Source organism: Tympanuchus pallidicinctus, unplaced genomic scaffold, assembly GCF_026119805.1.
Source record: "Tympanuchus pallidicinctus isolate F22 unplaced genomic scaffold, pur_lepc_1.0 scaffold11, whole genome shotgun sequence".
Lineage (NCBI taxonomy): Eukaryota > Metazoa > Chordata > Aves > Galliformes > Phasianidae > Tympanuchus > Tympanuchus pallidicinctus.
Window position 1 is genome coordinate 1,843,425 of NW_026294627.1, and position 16,328 is coordinate 1,859,752.

The window sequence follows — 16,328 nt, forward strand, 5'->3', positions numbered from 1 at the left end:
TACACATAGAGAAACGTGAACTTCATGTTGCACAGAGCAATGCATTTTCCCTTCAAACTCCAAAAAGAGCATCATTTCCCCTCTTGGTCACTGAGATGATTCCACAATCCCTCAAGTTTTCTGCTGTTTTTTCCTTTCTGTTCATGGATCAATGGTTTTCATACTCTGTTCCTGCTCCCTCTACAAATAGCAGGTCAACTAAATCACACCAAAGGTAACAGTCCTTCCAGCAGGACTCAATAGTGGAGAAAGCCATGCTATCTACAATGGCTATAGAGAGATCTACACATCTACCCCACTAGAGATTTTGGCCAGACAAATGAAAAGGCAAAAATTTTTCTGGAAGTGTTCAGTCTCATTTGACTTTTGTCACAGTTATTTCATGCAGATTCAGAGAACCAAGCAACCTTGAAACTCTCAGGATATAAATACTGTATTTTCACCAACAGTACATTAAAAATAACAACAGTAATAGCAGTGGACATACATGAAAGAAGCTTGCCAAACGTAGTCCAGCAAAATAAATTTGTACATCTGTCCACTCACCAAACACACAGACAGTATTACCTCCCCTCCCATCACCACAGGAGCATTCCCCAGTTCATTTTAAGATGCCACCTCAGGAAAGGTTTGGTGAGGCATCACATTTAGAAATAAAAGTTGTTAGCATGTAGTAGAGGTGGATTTTGAAAACAGATAAGGGAACTGGATTTTTCTTTTCTTTTTTTTTTTTTTCTGGGGATTTTTCAAATTGTCAGTTCAAATGAGACAGATAGATAGTGAATGAAAATTGTTACCACGTGATGGCTGTTTAGAGAGCTATGTGAAACCAGTGGTTGGTCTCTGAGTAGTTGCTGGATGTTCTACATATCAGAGAAACCACCTCTACAGCTAGCATCCTACTGACACCTTTGGTAAGAAATGAATGTGTTTGGAGAGCAAAATTGCCCTGAGGGGGTAGGTTTCGCCTAAAGTGGGATTAGATTTGGAGTTGTCAGGCACTACATGGGCCCTGGGCAACCAGATCCAGTGCCTGATTTAGGGGATGTCAACCCTGCCCACAGCAAAGGGGGTTGGAACAAGATGATCTTTGGGATCCATGCACCCAAGCCATTCTATGATTCTGTGATTGTCAGGATAACGTATTTTCTACGTCAAGGAAACAGTAAAGGAAGACAAACTTGTTTGTCATTATGACAGACTATGAGCTTCAGTTTCATCCCACTTACACTGGTGTGAATTAGAAGCCCTTTGTTATTGGCACTACTTTGAATTTACTGCAATATAAATAGAATGAGAATCTGATCTGTTATTATTTCTGCAGTGCTTATGATGGCTTACATGTCATGCACTGGGATTCTGTTGAATTAGACGTGTCCCATTCTTGGAAGATTTTTGTGCCATAAAACATCACTTGCAACAGCATCTCATGTGGCCACCCTCACAAAGAAAAGCAGAAAGAAAGCCTGTTGAGTGCTCCCAGAGCTGCCAGTCTACGTGTGGGTCAAAGAGGGAGGAAAACCTGCTCCATGCACACAAGCACATGCTAGTAAGCCATTTCCACAAGTGCTCTGCAGCTGCCATTAAAGATAATGGGAGACTAGCAAAAGTGCTTTCCAAAACCCCATCCATTACCCTTACCTCTGTCTGTTCTGATATCACTACGTCTTTATAACTCCTCACAAAATTGCCACAAAAATTTATCAGCTCGGGCACAAAATCTACCCATCTGCCTTCTCTCTTGATGACTAGTGATAATGAAAAAGAACTAATTACATTTTATTTGCCCATTAAAAAAACGACTCGCTGCAGATGATTAGGCCAGGAGGATTCTGGAAGGTCAAATCTCAGATGGAATCTGAGATACCGTTCAAGAACAGAGACCTGCATAGATGTAACTTGCTTATCCATAGCTACATCCTAGAAAAAAAAGACATGTAAAAGAAAAAAAAAACAACAAGCCAACTGTTACTGCACTGATTATAGTTTTAAGGAAGATATAATATTGTCGTTATCTCCTCCACATTGATTATGTTTTCCACTATAAAGACAATGTAGTGAGAGGATGGCAAACCAGCTGCCCCATACCTCTTCATTACTGTCTTCATTTCAGACGTCAGAAATGCGTTTGGGGACCTGAAGCTGCAAGACAGAAAGCAACTGTCGCCTTTGCAGGAAACAGCAGAGAAATGTTTGAAGAACAGATGCACAGGACAATGTTTTGTACCGCGGCAGTGACGAGGCCTTGCCTGCAGATGAGCTATGCAATTAATATGTTTCAGGCCTGTATGCAGTAAGGTGGAAGTAATTACACCAGAGAGGTTTGCCATGGACACCTTAGATCCATTCAGGCCCTCAAGTGTTGGAGTTTAGCTACTCACATAATAGCATTTTCAGGGCAATACATTTAGTTAGCTTGGAAAATTGAAAGGCCATTTTTGGCTGAGGCATAGAGAACAGCGAGAGTTAAAGCAGATCAGGGGAGATTTAGACTGGCTAGAAGGAAAAAGCTTTTTACAATAGGGGTAGTAAGTCGCTGGAACAGCTTGCCTGGAGAGGCGGTGGATGCCCTGTCCTTGGAGACACTCAAACTGGACAGGGCTCTGAACACCTGAAGGAGCTGTAGGTGTCCCTGTTCACTGCAGGAGAGTTGGATTAGATGGCCTTCACAAGTTCCTTCTAACTCAAACGATTCTGTGTTTTATGATAAATAGCAATGGGCTCTTGAATGTGGAAGCCATGATACAGAATCATAGAATCATTAAATTTGGAAAAGGCCTCTAAAACTGTCTAGTCCAGCCATCAGTCCATCCCACTGTGCCCACTGACCATGTCCCTCAGTGCCATTTCTACCCTTTTCAGAGATGGTGACTCCACCACCTCTGCACCACCTGGGCAGCCTGCTCCAATGCCTCACCACTCTTTCTGAGTGAAATGTTTCTTAATATCCAACCTGAACCTCCCCTGGCACAACTTAAGGCCATTAAATCTTGACCTTTTGCTGTTACATGGGATGTGTACAGAGCAATAAGGTCTCCCCTCAGCCTTTTCCTCTCCAAACTGAACCATCCCAGTTCCCTCAGCCATATGACTGTGGCACCTCAGACCAGACAACAAATGTGCTGTTGAATTGTACCAATGCAAGACTGAAAGTGCTTTGTAGTGTGTTTGCAATAGTTTATATGCTTTAGGGTCACAAAAGCTACTCTGACCTCCCTGTCAGACTGCTATATACAAGCTGTTCATTTTTCCCCCAGAACTGGATTAAAGCCTGTCTTTTAGAAAGATATCTCATATTTCAAAGACATCTGATTACAGTCAGTCCACCACTTCCTCCGGTAAGCCATTCAGATGTTTAATTACTGCTAGAAAACTGCATCTTATTTCAAGGTTGAATTTGTCTAACTCCCATATCTCACAACTGAATGTTTTTTTTTTTGCGTTTGCAAGGTAACCAATATCCTTCTGCACTGCATGATCAGATGCCTTTTTCATGTGCAAGTCTTGCCACGCAGAGCAACAAGCTACTCAAACCCCACTTCTGAACAGCTGAACAAGACTAAAGTTCTTGTTTATTTTCCAGCTGCTGGATTTAGATTTTTCAGTGATTTCACATGGGGCCATCAAACTGGACATGAAACAATTGAGGCAGCAATATTGGTAGAGAAGAGATAGCAATTCTCTACTTTTGTGCTGGTTTTTGTTGCACTTTCTTTTTTTTTTTTTTTAAATGCTAAGGTTCACAGTAGCCTTTTAGCAACAGCGAACAGCATTGCACTGAGAACTCATGTTGAGACAATTATCCCTGGGACCTCTAAATCCTTCTCTGAGCCTTTGCCTTTCAAGAGTCACCCAACCCATAAGGATTGTGTGCTTGCTTTGCTCCCAGGGGAATTACCTTGCATTCTGCTGCGTTAAGATTTTGTTGGATTGTGATTGTGTAGTGATGTCAGATCACTCCGTATCAAAATGATCTGGGTATGTAATTATCACCATATCAAGCATGATTTGGTGATATACGGTGACACAGAGATTTTATCAGGAAAGATTTAAACTGTGCTTGACAATGCTGAATGGGGTTGGATGCAACAAGCAATTCCAAGGAGCCACTCTAGAAGCAGATTCAACCACAGATACCATTCATTAAACAAATGAATTCAGAGATCTGTTACTGTGCCAGATTTTAACCCATTTTGTGTTCTTTTGTATTTCCATCTGAAACAAATCTTTGCATCTTTGAGATGTTTTCAGCATGTTCCTTACTGGTGTTGCAGACAGCTGTTCCATCTCATGTCCTCAAACACCTCCTTTTCTTATCTTCCCCATATCAGATTTTTGCCCTGTATTCTTAAAAGTCAGAGTGCATAGACAGAGAGGAATGCATTCTGACTGTCTACCACCAGCTCACATCAATTTCTTTCTGCCTGCAGAGGATGGGCCCAGGTTTGGTATTCAGGAGAGTGCAGTTTTTCTGTCATTGCTATCCTGGCTTTTTTTTAAAACACTCTCACTGGAGCAACTGGGGCAGCTAAGTGAGATCATGACAACGGATCTGAATGCTGACCTTATTCAGAACGAGTTTCACAAGTCTCTCAGTGTCACAACAGTCTTCTAAAAATACTCACCTGGATGCCAAACTTAAGGTGACCTAAAATTATGTGGCTTTCAGACATTGCATGTGGCCCATCTCTTTCTGAATACCATACCCTTCATGACGTTTCAAGAGCCACCTAAAACAATTAGGCAGTTTTTAAAATCTGGAGCTGCTGGGGTTGGTGTGGAGAGTCAGGGCTGTGTCTCATGGAAGATTCAGGTGCATTGGAGGAAAGTGCTTCATGCTCTTTGGTATCCATCACTCAATGAGTTAATGGTTCCAAGCCAAAAAAAAAAAAAGCACAAACCCAAACCACTGACAAACTGAAGCTATTCCACATGTGTTATGAATCATAGAATGGCTTGGGTTGAAAAGATCATCTAGTTTCAACCCCCCTGCCCAGAGCCACATCCAGCCTGGCAATGAATGCCTCCAGGAATGGGGCATCCACAGCCTCCTTGGGCAACCTGTTCCAGTGTGTCACCATCCTCTGTGTGAAAAACTTCCTCCTAAGATCTAACCTAAACCTCCTCTGTCTCAGTTTGAAACCATTCCCCCTTGTTCTGTCACTATCCACCCTCACAAACAGCCGTTCCCCCTCCTGTTTATCTGCTCTCTTCAAGTACTGGAAGGCCACCATGAGGTCTCCCTGCAGCCTCCTCCAAGCTCAACAATCCCAGTTCCCTCAACCTTTCCTCACAGCAGAGCTGCTCCAGCCCTCTGCTCATCTCAATGCCTCCTCTGGACCTGCTCCAAGAGCTCCACGTCCTTCCTGTGCTGGGGCCCCAGGTCTGGATGCAGTGCTGCAGATGGGGCCTCGCAAGAGCCGATAGAGGGGGACGATCACCTCCCTCTCCTGCTGGCCACTCTCTTCTAATGCAGGCAAGCACCACATCTCCCAGGAGGCTGGCTGCATGGGACATGAAGGAGGGGGCAGGCAGAGGAATAACTAAAGCAGTTTTATGACTATCTTTCTTGCATGTAAGCCCTCACGTCCAGACTTTCTGGCTTCCCCTAAAGCCTCCTTTGCTGGGAGTGGATTAAGAACCAAGGACACAAAACCAGCCATTAACTGATAGAAGAAAGTGTGCCTGTTGAGCTCCACTGCTCATTGGGAGATGCAGATATTCTGGCTTACCTCTGAACTACGTGACATATTCCAGAAGAAAAACTAATTGGCATGGTCACAGCAACTATAAGCCTGAAAAATAAGCACTCTCTGGCAGCAAGGGGCCACCACCCCTGTGTTCCATGGACTGCTGCTGCACTTGCTGGTTGCAAAGTGCTCACAAATCCCACAGGAGTCTGGGTTCCAAGTCCCTCAACCACCATCATGCAGTGCCAACAAAGCCTCAAGGAGCAGAATTTCACACAGAAGCAAAGGACTGGTTTTGAGAGACTGCTTTTGCAGTAAACAAGATCAGCTGAGAGCTAATAAAATTTCAAATTAGCTGTGACTTTTCATGGCCCCACAATTGTGTTGGCTGATTTAATGGGCAGCGTCTTAGCTCACTGAGATTGAATAACGGAGCATTTCTACAGAGTTATGGATGCTGCAACAAAAATCTGTCATGCTAACATCAACAACAGAATGCAAATAACTTTCATCTGGGAGTGTTATTATGTGTTTAAGCTGGCTCTGACAGGTGCTGCATGTCAAGTGTCAGGATAGAACAGGAGGGCCACACGTAGGGACAGACCTGCTGGTACATAGGGCATACATGACAAATTCAAGTATTGCTCCTGCTGAAGAGAATGAGAGTTTTTGCCACTGACTGCAGTGGAAAGAGCTCATTGAGAAGCTGTGCTAGGTGAAGCAAGACTAGAAAGAAAAGAACAGTAAAAATACGTTGCCTTCCAGCAATATTTTCACTGCCATTGAAAGCGTAAGATGCTCTGATTGCACATAACTGTGGCTCTCACCTCGTCTGCTTCTTGCCTTCCACTCTTCTTCCTGTATCATTCACCAGACAACAGTATCACCTTCAATGGGGACACTGTGTCACCCTGTGATGCTTTTGGATGCATTAATAGGAGAGTTTGTATGGGGAGGGTTTAAAATGAAGGCATTTAGATGTAGAAGTAACATAATGTGTTATCCTCACCCTTAAGCAAATCAAATTTTACCCTTCCCAGCATCAGTTGTTCAGACTCTCCCCAAACACAGACTAAAGGAATGTCTCAGTATTTCCGCAGAAAACACAAGTTATTGTTCATGTGAATGCATGGGTTCAGGACAGCTTACAAAAGTAATGGTGTTCTGCCCTGAGCTGAGGACTGACACTTAATTTACTTCTCCTGGATCTGAGGAATTAATAACTTTTCCTCTTAGGCTTTGCAGAGAACAATTTTACCTATTCAACAGAAGAGGTGTAGCTTTTGGGCTCACTGTGAGGAAGGAGAAGGAAACACAAAACAAATGTGAGGAACAATAGCAATGTCTCTGTGTGATCATGTTAGATATTACTGTTCTCTTAGCTCCTCTGTTTTGATTTTGCTTGAATAAGATTCTCAATGGCTGAATCCTAACTAAATTAGATTTCTGGCTCCCTGGGAAAGGAATTGCTCTAACATCTTTCCCTAATATTTGCAGGTTCAAAATTGTATAGTCATATGTAATAGAAATCAAGTATTTGTACTGCAGCTCTCTTTGGGCTTTAGTGCAGAAACAGAGCCCTGCAGTGCCAGGCACTACAGAAAACAGAAGGGTAATGCAGAAAGTCCATCCTAATCCAGCACTACGTTCTTGTTTAAAGAACATCTGAAACAAACAGAAGGGAATGGAGCGGAAGGAGGAAATGACAGAAAACACACGATAATCACTACTAGCTGACCATAAACCAGGCTTATAACAATATGGTTAGAGTCTACAAGTTTGCAGAATCTCCCAAATCAGCACTGCTGTGTTACTGCAGCTGGCTTCATGGGATTTCCCTTCTCTAGACAGACTTTTAGCGTGGGGTCACAGAACCATAGCACATCCTGAGTTGGAAGGGGACCCTTGGCCCCACACAGCACTGCCCAAACCCAAATCCAGTATCTGAGAGTCCCAACACTCCCTGAGCTCTGTCAGTTTAGGGCTGTACCCACTGCCATGGGCAGCCTGTTCCAATGCCCACTGCCCTCTGGTGCACAGCCTTTTCCTCACACCCCCCTGACAGAGCTCCAAAAGCAACACAGAAACCAAGCAATTTACGTTTGCAGTGGAATTCCATAAGGTGCTGGAGGCATGCGAGAGCCCTTTCAAGCAGAGGAGATTGGCTTTTAGACGGTGCAGAAAGCAGAGGTTGCTTAACGTGATCAATAGCAATGCTGTACCTGAAGCTGAGTCCTTCAGGAGTCAACATACCTCTGAAAGAAAGGGGCTCTGAGGTTAGGAAAAAAAGCAGAACGAGCAATGTGTTCACACCCCCGGCAGATGGGACACTCTTAGCTGAGATCTCTTTGCACCAAGGTCTCTCACATTTCTGGAAAGTACTGTAAGTGTTAAGCCAATGCTGAGAAGTTCATCCTAATATATTCTGCTGACTGATTCCACAGCAGTTCAAGAAATCATCGTGGCACACCTTGGAAAGTAGCCTCAGATCACTCAGATAGAGTGATGGTTTTCCTGTCCTCATCAAAAGGAAAGCAGCCATGCATTCTCTGCACCCATGACAGTAGGTGAGCTGACACACTGAGGAGCAAACCCTGAGGTTTCTAAGCAGAATGTCTGCCCAGAGGGGAGGCAAGAGTTTGCCTCAAGTGCTAAAGCAGGTCTGGCAGAGCTTTTTTGAGCTTCTTTCAGAATAGCTGCCCATGCTCTTTTGAGTTTATTGCAGAAGGATCTTGCAGAACGCACACTCGAGCCTGTCTTTTCTGAAAACGCAACACGTCAGCTTTTGTTACATCTTGTATACCAGCAGAGCTTCCTTCCCATCTGTAATTTGCTTCACCTCAGCAGAAAATGAAACATTTGCTTTGGAAAAGTGGACATTTTCAATGTTTCTGGATCTATTATCCAAAGGAATTTCATTAAGGAACAGTTACAAGGAGTAGGAACTCTCCCAAGCCGTCAAGGCAAGCCACAGCCACTGCTAGACATTCACTTCACAGCACATCATCCATGCTAACAGCACTGTGTGCTTCTGGATGCTGTAGTGCCCAGCTTCACACCGCTCTCCTGACAGCCCCAGTGCTAACAGCCAGCAGCAGGTGATACACAAGTGTTACCGTCCAATAGAGGATCAGCGAGCTGCTGAAACCTGCAAATGTGAACGTGTCACGTTGTTCCCTTATTTGAGAAAAGGCTGATTAACAGTCATCATAAAATACAGGAAGAGAAGCTAGGTGATACCAACTAGCCAATCTCTTTCTCATCTTTTTAGCCGCAGTTCCTCCAAGATGACCCTGTTGTTTGATTGGATCTGTCAGTGATGGTAAATGTTAATTTACCATGGCTGTTTTCCCAGGTGCGTTCAGATCTCAACACTTCCCTCTGTAAATGTAGCTCACACATTAATGCATCATTTTTTATGGTTTTGAGGAAGCAGACAGTTCCCATAGCATGCCCAGGGGATGATCCTCTCGTGCTATAAAAGCCTCGCTGGCACGAAGTAAAGGTTCATAACAGTGTGCAAAAGAAAAAAGAAATCTGAAAGCATCCCATCACCTTGTCTGCAGCCCATGCATTTACATATATAAAGATTTGCGTTCTGGGGTTCTCTTGGATGCTATTCAATTCCCTCTATAACCCTGCCACTGCCTTCAGGTGTAACCCTACAACTGGCAGAGAGCAGTGCAGGCTCCTGCCAGCTCTCTAACACATCATTTGGCATGTGGAGGACAGATGGTGGGCACATGGGTGTTAAGAAGGCCAACGCGCAGCGCCAACATTTCTCTTGCCAAAAAATCCGAAATGCTTCCATCCCAAAGCATTATTCAAGTCTCCACCTTACTACAAGCACAACCTGATCCTCGTGTGGGGCAAGCAAAGCACGAAGCACTACTCTGCAGAGTTACATGAATGGACTGTGATGCTGTAAAACGGATTTGAGACATATCAGAGAACTCACTCCTGGTAATTCAAGTGTGGCTATGGCAGAATTATATAGTTCCTGAAATGAGTGGCAGCAATGGGTACTACTCAAGGCAGTACAGAAAGGCAAAAATACCACATGGAGTGTCTGGGTTGCTCTGACTTGGGTTTGAACACAATTGTTAGGAGGATGGAGGTAAGGAAAGCATAAGAGCTGTTCCCCCATTGAGCTCTTAGCACGTGGTGGAGAACAGAATGAAACCTGCTAAGGCCAAACAGGGCCATGTGTACATTGGAACCCTGTGTTTGTGCTCAGCTGAATGCACTGCATGTAGTCATCAAGAATAAGAAATGAGGGGTACAAGCTTCACAACTGCAGTTCTTGCAGAAGAAGAGAATAGGAGGTTTCTGGGAGCCAGAAAGAATGGATGCAGTCAGATCCACTTAGGGAGAAAGGTCCAGGTCTGTCCAGATCTGGAGTCCCCAGTACAAGAAAGACAGGGAGCTGTTGGAGAGGGTGCAGAGGAGAGCCACAAAGAGGATCAGGGGACTGGAGCATCTCCGCTACGAAGACAGGCTGAGGGAGCTGGAGAAAAGAAGGCTGCGGGGTGACCTCCTTGCAGCCTTTCAGTACATAAAGGGAGCCTACAAACAGGAGGGGAACCAACTCTTTGGAAGAGTTGATAACAGCAGGACAAAGGGAAAAGGTTTGAAGTTGAGGAAGGGAAAATTTAGATTGGATGTCAGGGCGAAATTCTTTACTATAAGAGTGGTGAGGTGCTGGAACAGCTGCCCAGAGAGGTTGTGAATGCCCTGTCTTAGAGGTGTTCAGTGCCAGATTGCATGGGGCCCTGGGTAGCCTGGTCTGGTATTAAATGTGGAGGTTGGTGGCCTTGCATGTGGCAGGGGGATTGGAGATTCATGACCCTTGAGGTCCCTTCCAACCCTGGCCATTCTGTGATTCTGAGAACCATTAGGCTCTAAGCCCTCAAACAAAGCTACTTTTGTGAATCTCCCACTCTCATGGTTTAGGGACGGTGGCGTGTATCCAGACAATGAAATTGTGAATTGGGCAATTCTTTGAGTATGGAGAGAGTCACACTGATGATTTCTCTGGAACAAAGATGGTTAAGATAGCTTTACTGCTTGTGGATATATCTGCAAGTTAGTGAATAATAACCTCTCGTCTTTCCCTCTGTTGCTCTGTATACTCCATTTCTGAAGCAGGACTCTACAAGTGCAATGAATTCTATCCTGTATGGGAATTCTATCCCATAGAATGTTGACCTCTTCTCAACACTGAGTCAACTGCCGTTAACTCCACTTCCAAGACTTGTCACAGGAGTTAATATCTGCAGTCTTTTAAAGCTTCAAACTTTCTACTCTTCAAGTCCATGACAGGGCCCTCTGTGTGGGCTTACCTTCAGGACCACTGCTCTCAGGACTATCTACTGAGAGCCTGCAGCCATGAATAAAGGCTATTTCCTGCCAAAGAGAGGCAAGAAGCCCATCTTAAGGAAACATCTCTTATTTGTTGCAATACAGGTAGAACCTTCTGAGGTCAAATGTTGAAAATCCAAGTCTTTTCCACAGACTGTTAAAGCTCTGTCACCGCACTGCTTTCCCTTGACTGGTACTGGATGATTGCCTGCTCTCTGCTACTTGCCACAACTCCTTTCAAGCTGATGGACTTCATGTTTAGAAGTGTAAATAAAGTAAGCCTGGGTGTGAAACCTAAGTGTCAGTTTTGACAAATGACACTTGAGTGTGGAGAGGGAAGTGCTCTCCCAGATGCCTTGTTTTAACCTGACCAGAGATTACATTTCACTGAGTTTCTCTCTGAGTGACTTCTGCTTTGCTTGTTATTGTTTATCTGAACTGCCTCCAGATTTAAGAGGCCAGCACGCCCTGTAATTTGGTACCCATCTCCCTCAGGGTATGATTAGGCTGGGATGTGATGAAAAAGATTCTGACTTCAGCTCCCATTATCCTGAGGTATTTCCTGCTGCAGGGATCCTGATTAGCGGACACACGATACCACAACGTGGGACCAGCTTCCGATGAGCTCAGGCAGAGTGAAAGACCCTTAATGTGAATGGCCTCACATTGCTCTTCTGAAAAACCACCGTGCTCTTTGCCCTCAAGTGACTGTTTTTAGTGGAAAATGACTTGAAGGGCAGCGTTCATCAAGCAAAAGTAGGCGATGTCTGAAACAACTCAGAGAGATGATGCTGTAAACCTATTTCTCTCCACTGGTAGCATGCGCGGCGACCAGTCTGGATGTCTGACTTCTAAAGCTGCATGGAATTTGCCATTTCCATTGCCTGCCTGCACGTGCACACAAAGGTAAGTTCAGCAATAGCCCTAAAATTCTTTGCGGGGAACAGCCAAATAAAACGCCCTACTCCAGCCCAAAGCAAGCGTCACTTGAGATATTGTGTCAGGACCTCCAAAAAGGGAAAAGCCTCTTTTGTGAGCTTATACCCTCACTGCCTGCTCTTACAAGAGGCTGCACACCCTGTATCTTTTCAGTGCTCTGGAAAACAGTGTGATCTCTTTGGTCACAAAGTGTTTGCAATGAATACAGACTCAATTCTACTTCCGAAACACAGGGATTGCCATGGGATAGCTGAGAAACCCAAAGGCAGCTGTCACACATGAAACACGTATATGTGCTGCTCAGGAGGTCTAAGCTGTTGTGAAAAAAAAGCTAGAAGCCAGCTGAGGTACTCCAGGATGACTCATGACAAGAGGCAGCAGACATTAAGTTGGAACATGAGAAATTCTAATTATTACGAGGGCAATGCTTACTAGGAGAGTGATCATATACTGGGGCAAATTGCCCTAACAAGTGGAACTTCCATCCTTGAAGTTGTTCAAGAATTGACTGGACACAGCCCTGAGCATCTAGACCTTTTCTGACCACGGGCTTGATACAGGTATCTGCTGGAGGTCCCTTCCAACCTAAATTATTCTGTGTTTATCAGATATCTCCCGCTCTCTTGCTATACTGAGGTCAGCATGGCAGCTGCAACACAGGTCCAGAATCAGCCTTCCTTCCCCACTCCAGGTAAACCTATTCAAATCCCTGTACTGAACAAGGAACTTGAGCTTCCAAGCAGAAATTCCTCACCACTACTGATCTCAGGAGTTGAAGTTCTAGATTTCAACCCACAAATGATCCACAAAAATCTATAACTATCAGATCAAGAAGGTGAATGTATCCTCTTGGTCTTGGCCTGGTCTAGTATTAAATGTGGAGGGTTGTGGCCCTGCTTGTGGCAGGGGGGGCTGGAGCTTGATGGTCCTTGAGGTCCCTTCTAATCCAATCCATTCTATGATTCTATGATCCTATGATTCTATGATTCTTTTCCACTTTCCAGATGACAGGAATAGCAGTAGCAAAATAAAAGGAAACAGCATAGTGTGTTACATGGTTATCTGTAAACTACAATGTACAGTGCCCATGTACAAGAGATTTTTTTCGCATACCAAGAGCAAGGTCAACATTCATTTAGGGGCTCTGACAAACGCAGAAGCTGTTGCAAGATACTAAGTCAGAACCTGTTAGTTGCTTTGCTCTGGCTGTGTATGCCCATGTTTCACACAGGCTCACCAAATGCAGACTAGCAGCTGAAGTGCACTAACTTGTAAACATCTTGATGCCTTTTGTCTTTCCTACACATGTTGGTGAGACCACAAACACCTTGAACCAGGAGATATGAGGAGACAGTGTTTCACCAACGTGAGTCTGGTTATACTCTTTTTGATGTTATACAGATGTGGTCTTGTCTGTTAGCCTGGATTACTCTGTTGCTTATTTTTTTCCAGGGAAACTAGGGTTGCCCATAGCTCTATTTGACATATTTTTACACACCTGACGTAATGAACTTTACTGTTGCCTTGAGAATTCAGTACATAGGGGAGTACGGTGAAACTCAGTTCCATGTGAGGCAAGGAGAAACTTCTGTGTCACTGTGTACGTTCTTTATATGGTTCTCCAATTTTTTTCTTTCTTTTCCAAAGGGATAATTTGGTCCATTTGCCATGCCAGATGTGCAGAAGTATTTTAAATATTCAATCAAAATCCCAGTTGCTGTGAAGCAGATAATCACAGTCTTGGCTGCCTGTTTTGTTTTTTTTTTTTTTAACTGTACTGTTCTTATGAATATGATAAAAAAGAAACTTGCAAAATACAATCTCCACTTCACAGTCTGGGTCCTGGTCCAGGCTTGTGGTTTACAAAGCCTTTTGCTGAGTGACAACAAAACAAATTATGCGGCCTCCCTTATGCCTTAAATTTAATATCTCATCTCCTGCCCTCTAATTCAAACCTTCACACGGCACCAGGGTTTCCTTTGTAATGAGATAACTCTGAATATTAAGTTTGCATTACGCAGGGCCATTATTCACATGCCTGACATCACTACATATGGAACTGTAATCAATAAAACATGGTTCGAGAGGGATTGGATGGCTTGTGGGCATGGGGATCAGTCACTGAAGCCTCTCAGTTACTGCAAAACATTCATCCCGAGACAGTAGTGACCTACCGAGGAGCCCTGATGAAAACCTCAGGCAGCGAGGCCAAAGTTGGAGCAGCTGGGGACATGTGCTCTCTGAGATGGGGGGTTAATAAGCCTTCCTCTTCAGGCCTGGCACCCCAAGTCCACTTGAATGTTTGGATCGGACTCCACTCAGGCTGAGCCAGCCCAGCAGACCTCACAGACACGGCACACACGCTCAGATCCTACCTCCATCGTTGTCCTTCCCGTCGCCGCACGCTGTCTCCATGGACGTATCGCAGCCCGCTCCTCTCCAGCCCAGCTGGCAGACGCAGTGCCAGCCGTTCATGTCCAGAGTGCATCTGCCGTTCCCATTGCACAAGCCAGGGCATCCCTCTGCAAGGCAAACAGCCACACGTTCAGACATACCACAGAGGGAGAGAAATGTAGCCCGGAAAAGGGCTGGTAACCTGCCGTTTCCCTTTGCTTTCGGCTCAGTTCTCCACTCCCACTTGATGTCTTCCTATTGTCTCAGTTTAGAGTTCCCCAGTGCACAGCCTCACTGATGGCACTGACTGAATAGTGAGCTTGGGGAAACACTGTGATTTTCCTGCTCTGTCGTTTGCAAAACCCACCCTTCCACCTGAGTATCTCAAAGCTTTTACTTTATAAGACCAAGATTTAGGGATACCTAAGTTACATGTGGGGTTAAAGTTCCTAACACTCCGCATGATAAAACAGTTTGTAGCCTGAATAATACCACATTCAAAACCAGAATGAAAAGGAAGGCACTTTATACATTAGCAAATATTTGGAGAACACACAATTTCTGTATTACAGTCATTCTGAGAGGGGTTCATCTGACCCTGTTATAACTGCCCTACAACTCAGCAGCAGAGGAACCTTCCCTATAGTGGAAGCCCTTCATGTAGATTTGGTCCCTACACTGAAACATGCTCTGGAAATGCCTGTTTGTCTCTGCTGACTAAAAAGAGACTCCAGCAGAAGGTGTTCCTATAACAGGTGATTAAACTCAGGGGGAGGGGGGGTTAAGCCCTATGCTTCCTGCCTGCTCACTAGGGTTTGATTTTCGCATCCGACGGCCACCTGCTGAGATTTCCATCCTTTATTTTTTGGGGGGAAAATAGCAGAGTAATTTCCCCAGTAAGCAGCCATGTGTGGGAGGCTGTTTAGCCTACACATTTTCTGGGGGCTTTTCACCTGCAGAGCTCAAATATCTTTTGTGGGTAGCAGCCAGAAACGCTAGCTGCATTTTACAGATTAGGGAAGTGAAGCACTGAAGTGACTGTCGAGGTCACCCAGCAGGACTGATTAAAGCAGGAACACAACTGAGGCCTCCTGAGCTCGTACATGTGAAATCCCTTCACATAGTTCGAGTTCCTTCAAGCTCTCAGCTTTGCATGATGGGTTTGTTTGTGGAACTACGGAAGTGATGCACATATCCTGTCCCAAAGGACACGGTGGTGAAGAGCACTGAAAGATGTGCGTTGTGGTAACACTTGATCAACCCCATCACTGCATTAATGGCAGGCTGTCTGAGGAAATGCTTGAGTGTCCCACGCTGGAGAAATACAGGTGCCTCTTCACTAACAAATTGTTTACATCTTTGCTAAATTAGCTTTTCTAACAGGTTACAGATTAACAAAGGCCAAGTGGAATAAAGAACAAAGTGGGTAGAGAAAAGTCCTTCAAACGAATCTTAAAGTTTGCATTTGCAAACATATCTGCAGGATTTCTAACCTTTTGAAATGTGTACTGTATGCACGTGAGGTGGGGCACACCAATTGTAGTGAGCATGCTTGTGCTTCATTATTAGTACATTAAATTAGTATTTATACACTACAGATGAGCTATTGATAAGCATGGCTACTGGAAGTTCTCTATTTTAATGCTGTGCCTTCAGTTACTTACAACAGTGCCAAATTTTTAAGCATTTAATGTGATTTTTTTCCATGCTAGAGCTAATTTATTAGTTTGTTTCCTTTACTCCCTTCCAGTACAAACTGCAAGCATTCAGCTGTTTTGGAAAATGAGAGGAAGAATCTCATTACTCGTTAAAAGGACTTGCTGAAGTTATGTAGGTAGGTAGGTAATCTTACTTTGGAGCAGATAGATTCCATTTGGATAGGCCCATCCTGACAGTTGGGATATGCCATTTTCCCCCTCTTTATAAATCAGATTAAATGTGTCT

The 16,328-nt window shown here is 44.3% G+C and overlaps 1 protein-coding gene across 6 annotated transcripts in view; it reads right to left on the minus strand.

Moving 5' to 3' along the window:
* The window catches only part of TENM4 (teneurin transmembrane protein 4), an 810,928-nt gene that overhangs the window by 93,731 nt on the left and 700,869 nt on the right, over window positions 1-16,328 (minus strand). For all 6 annotated transcript variants that reach the window (XM_052669278.1, XM_052669305.1, XM_052669320.1 and 3 more), the window contains one exon: window positions 14,366-14,512. In XM_052669278.1, coding sequence (XP_052525238.1) covers window positions 14,366-14,512 — 147 coding nt within the window. The remainder of the gene's footprint in view (window positions 1-14,365; window positions 14,513-16,328) is intronic.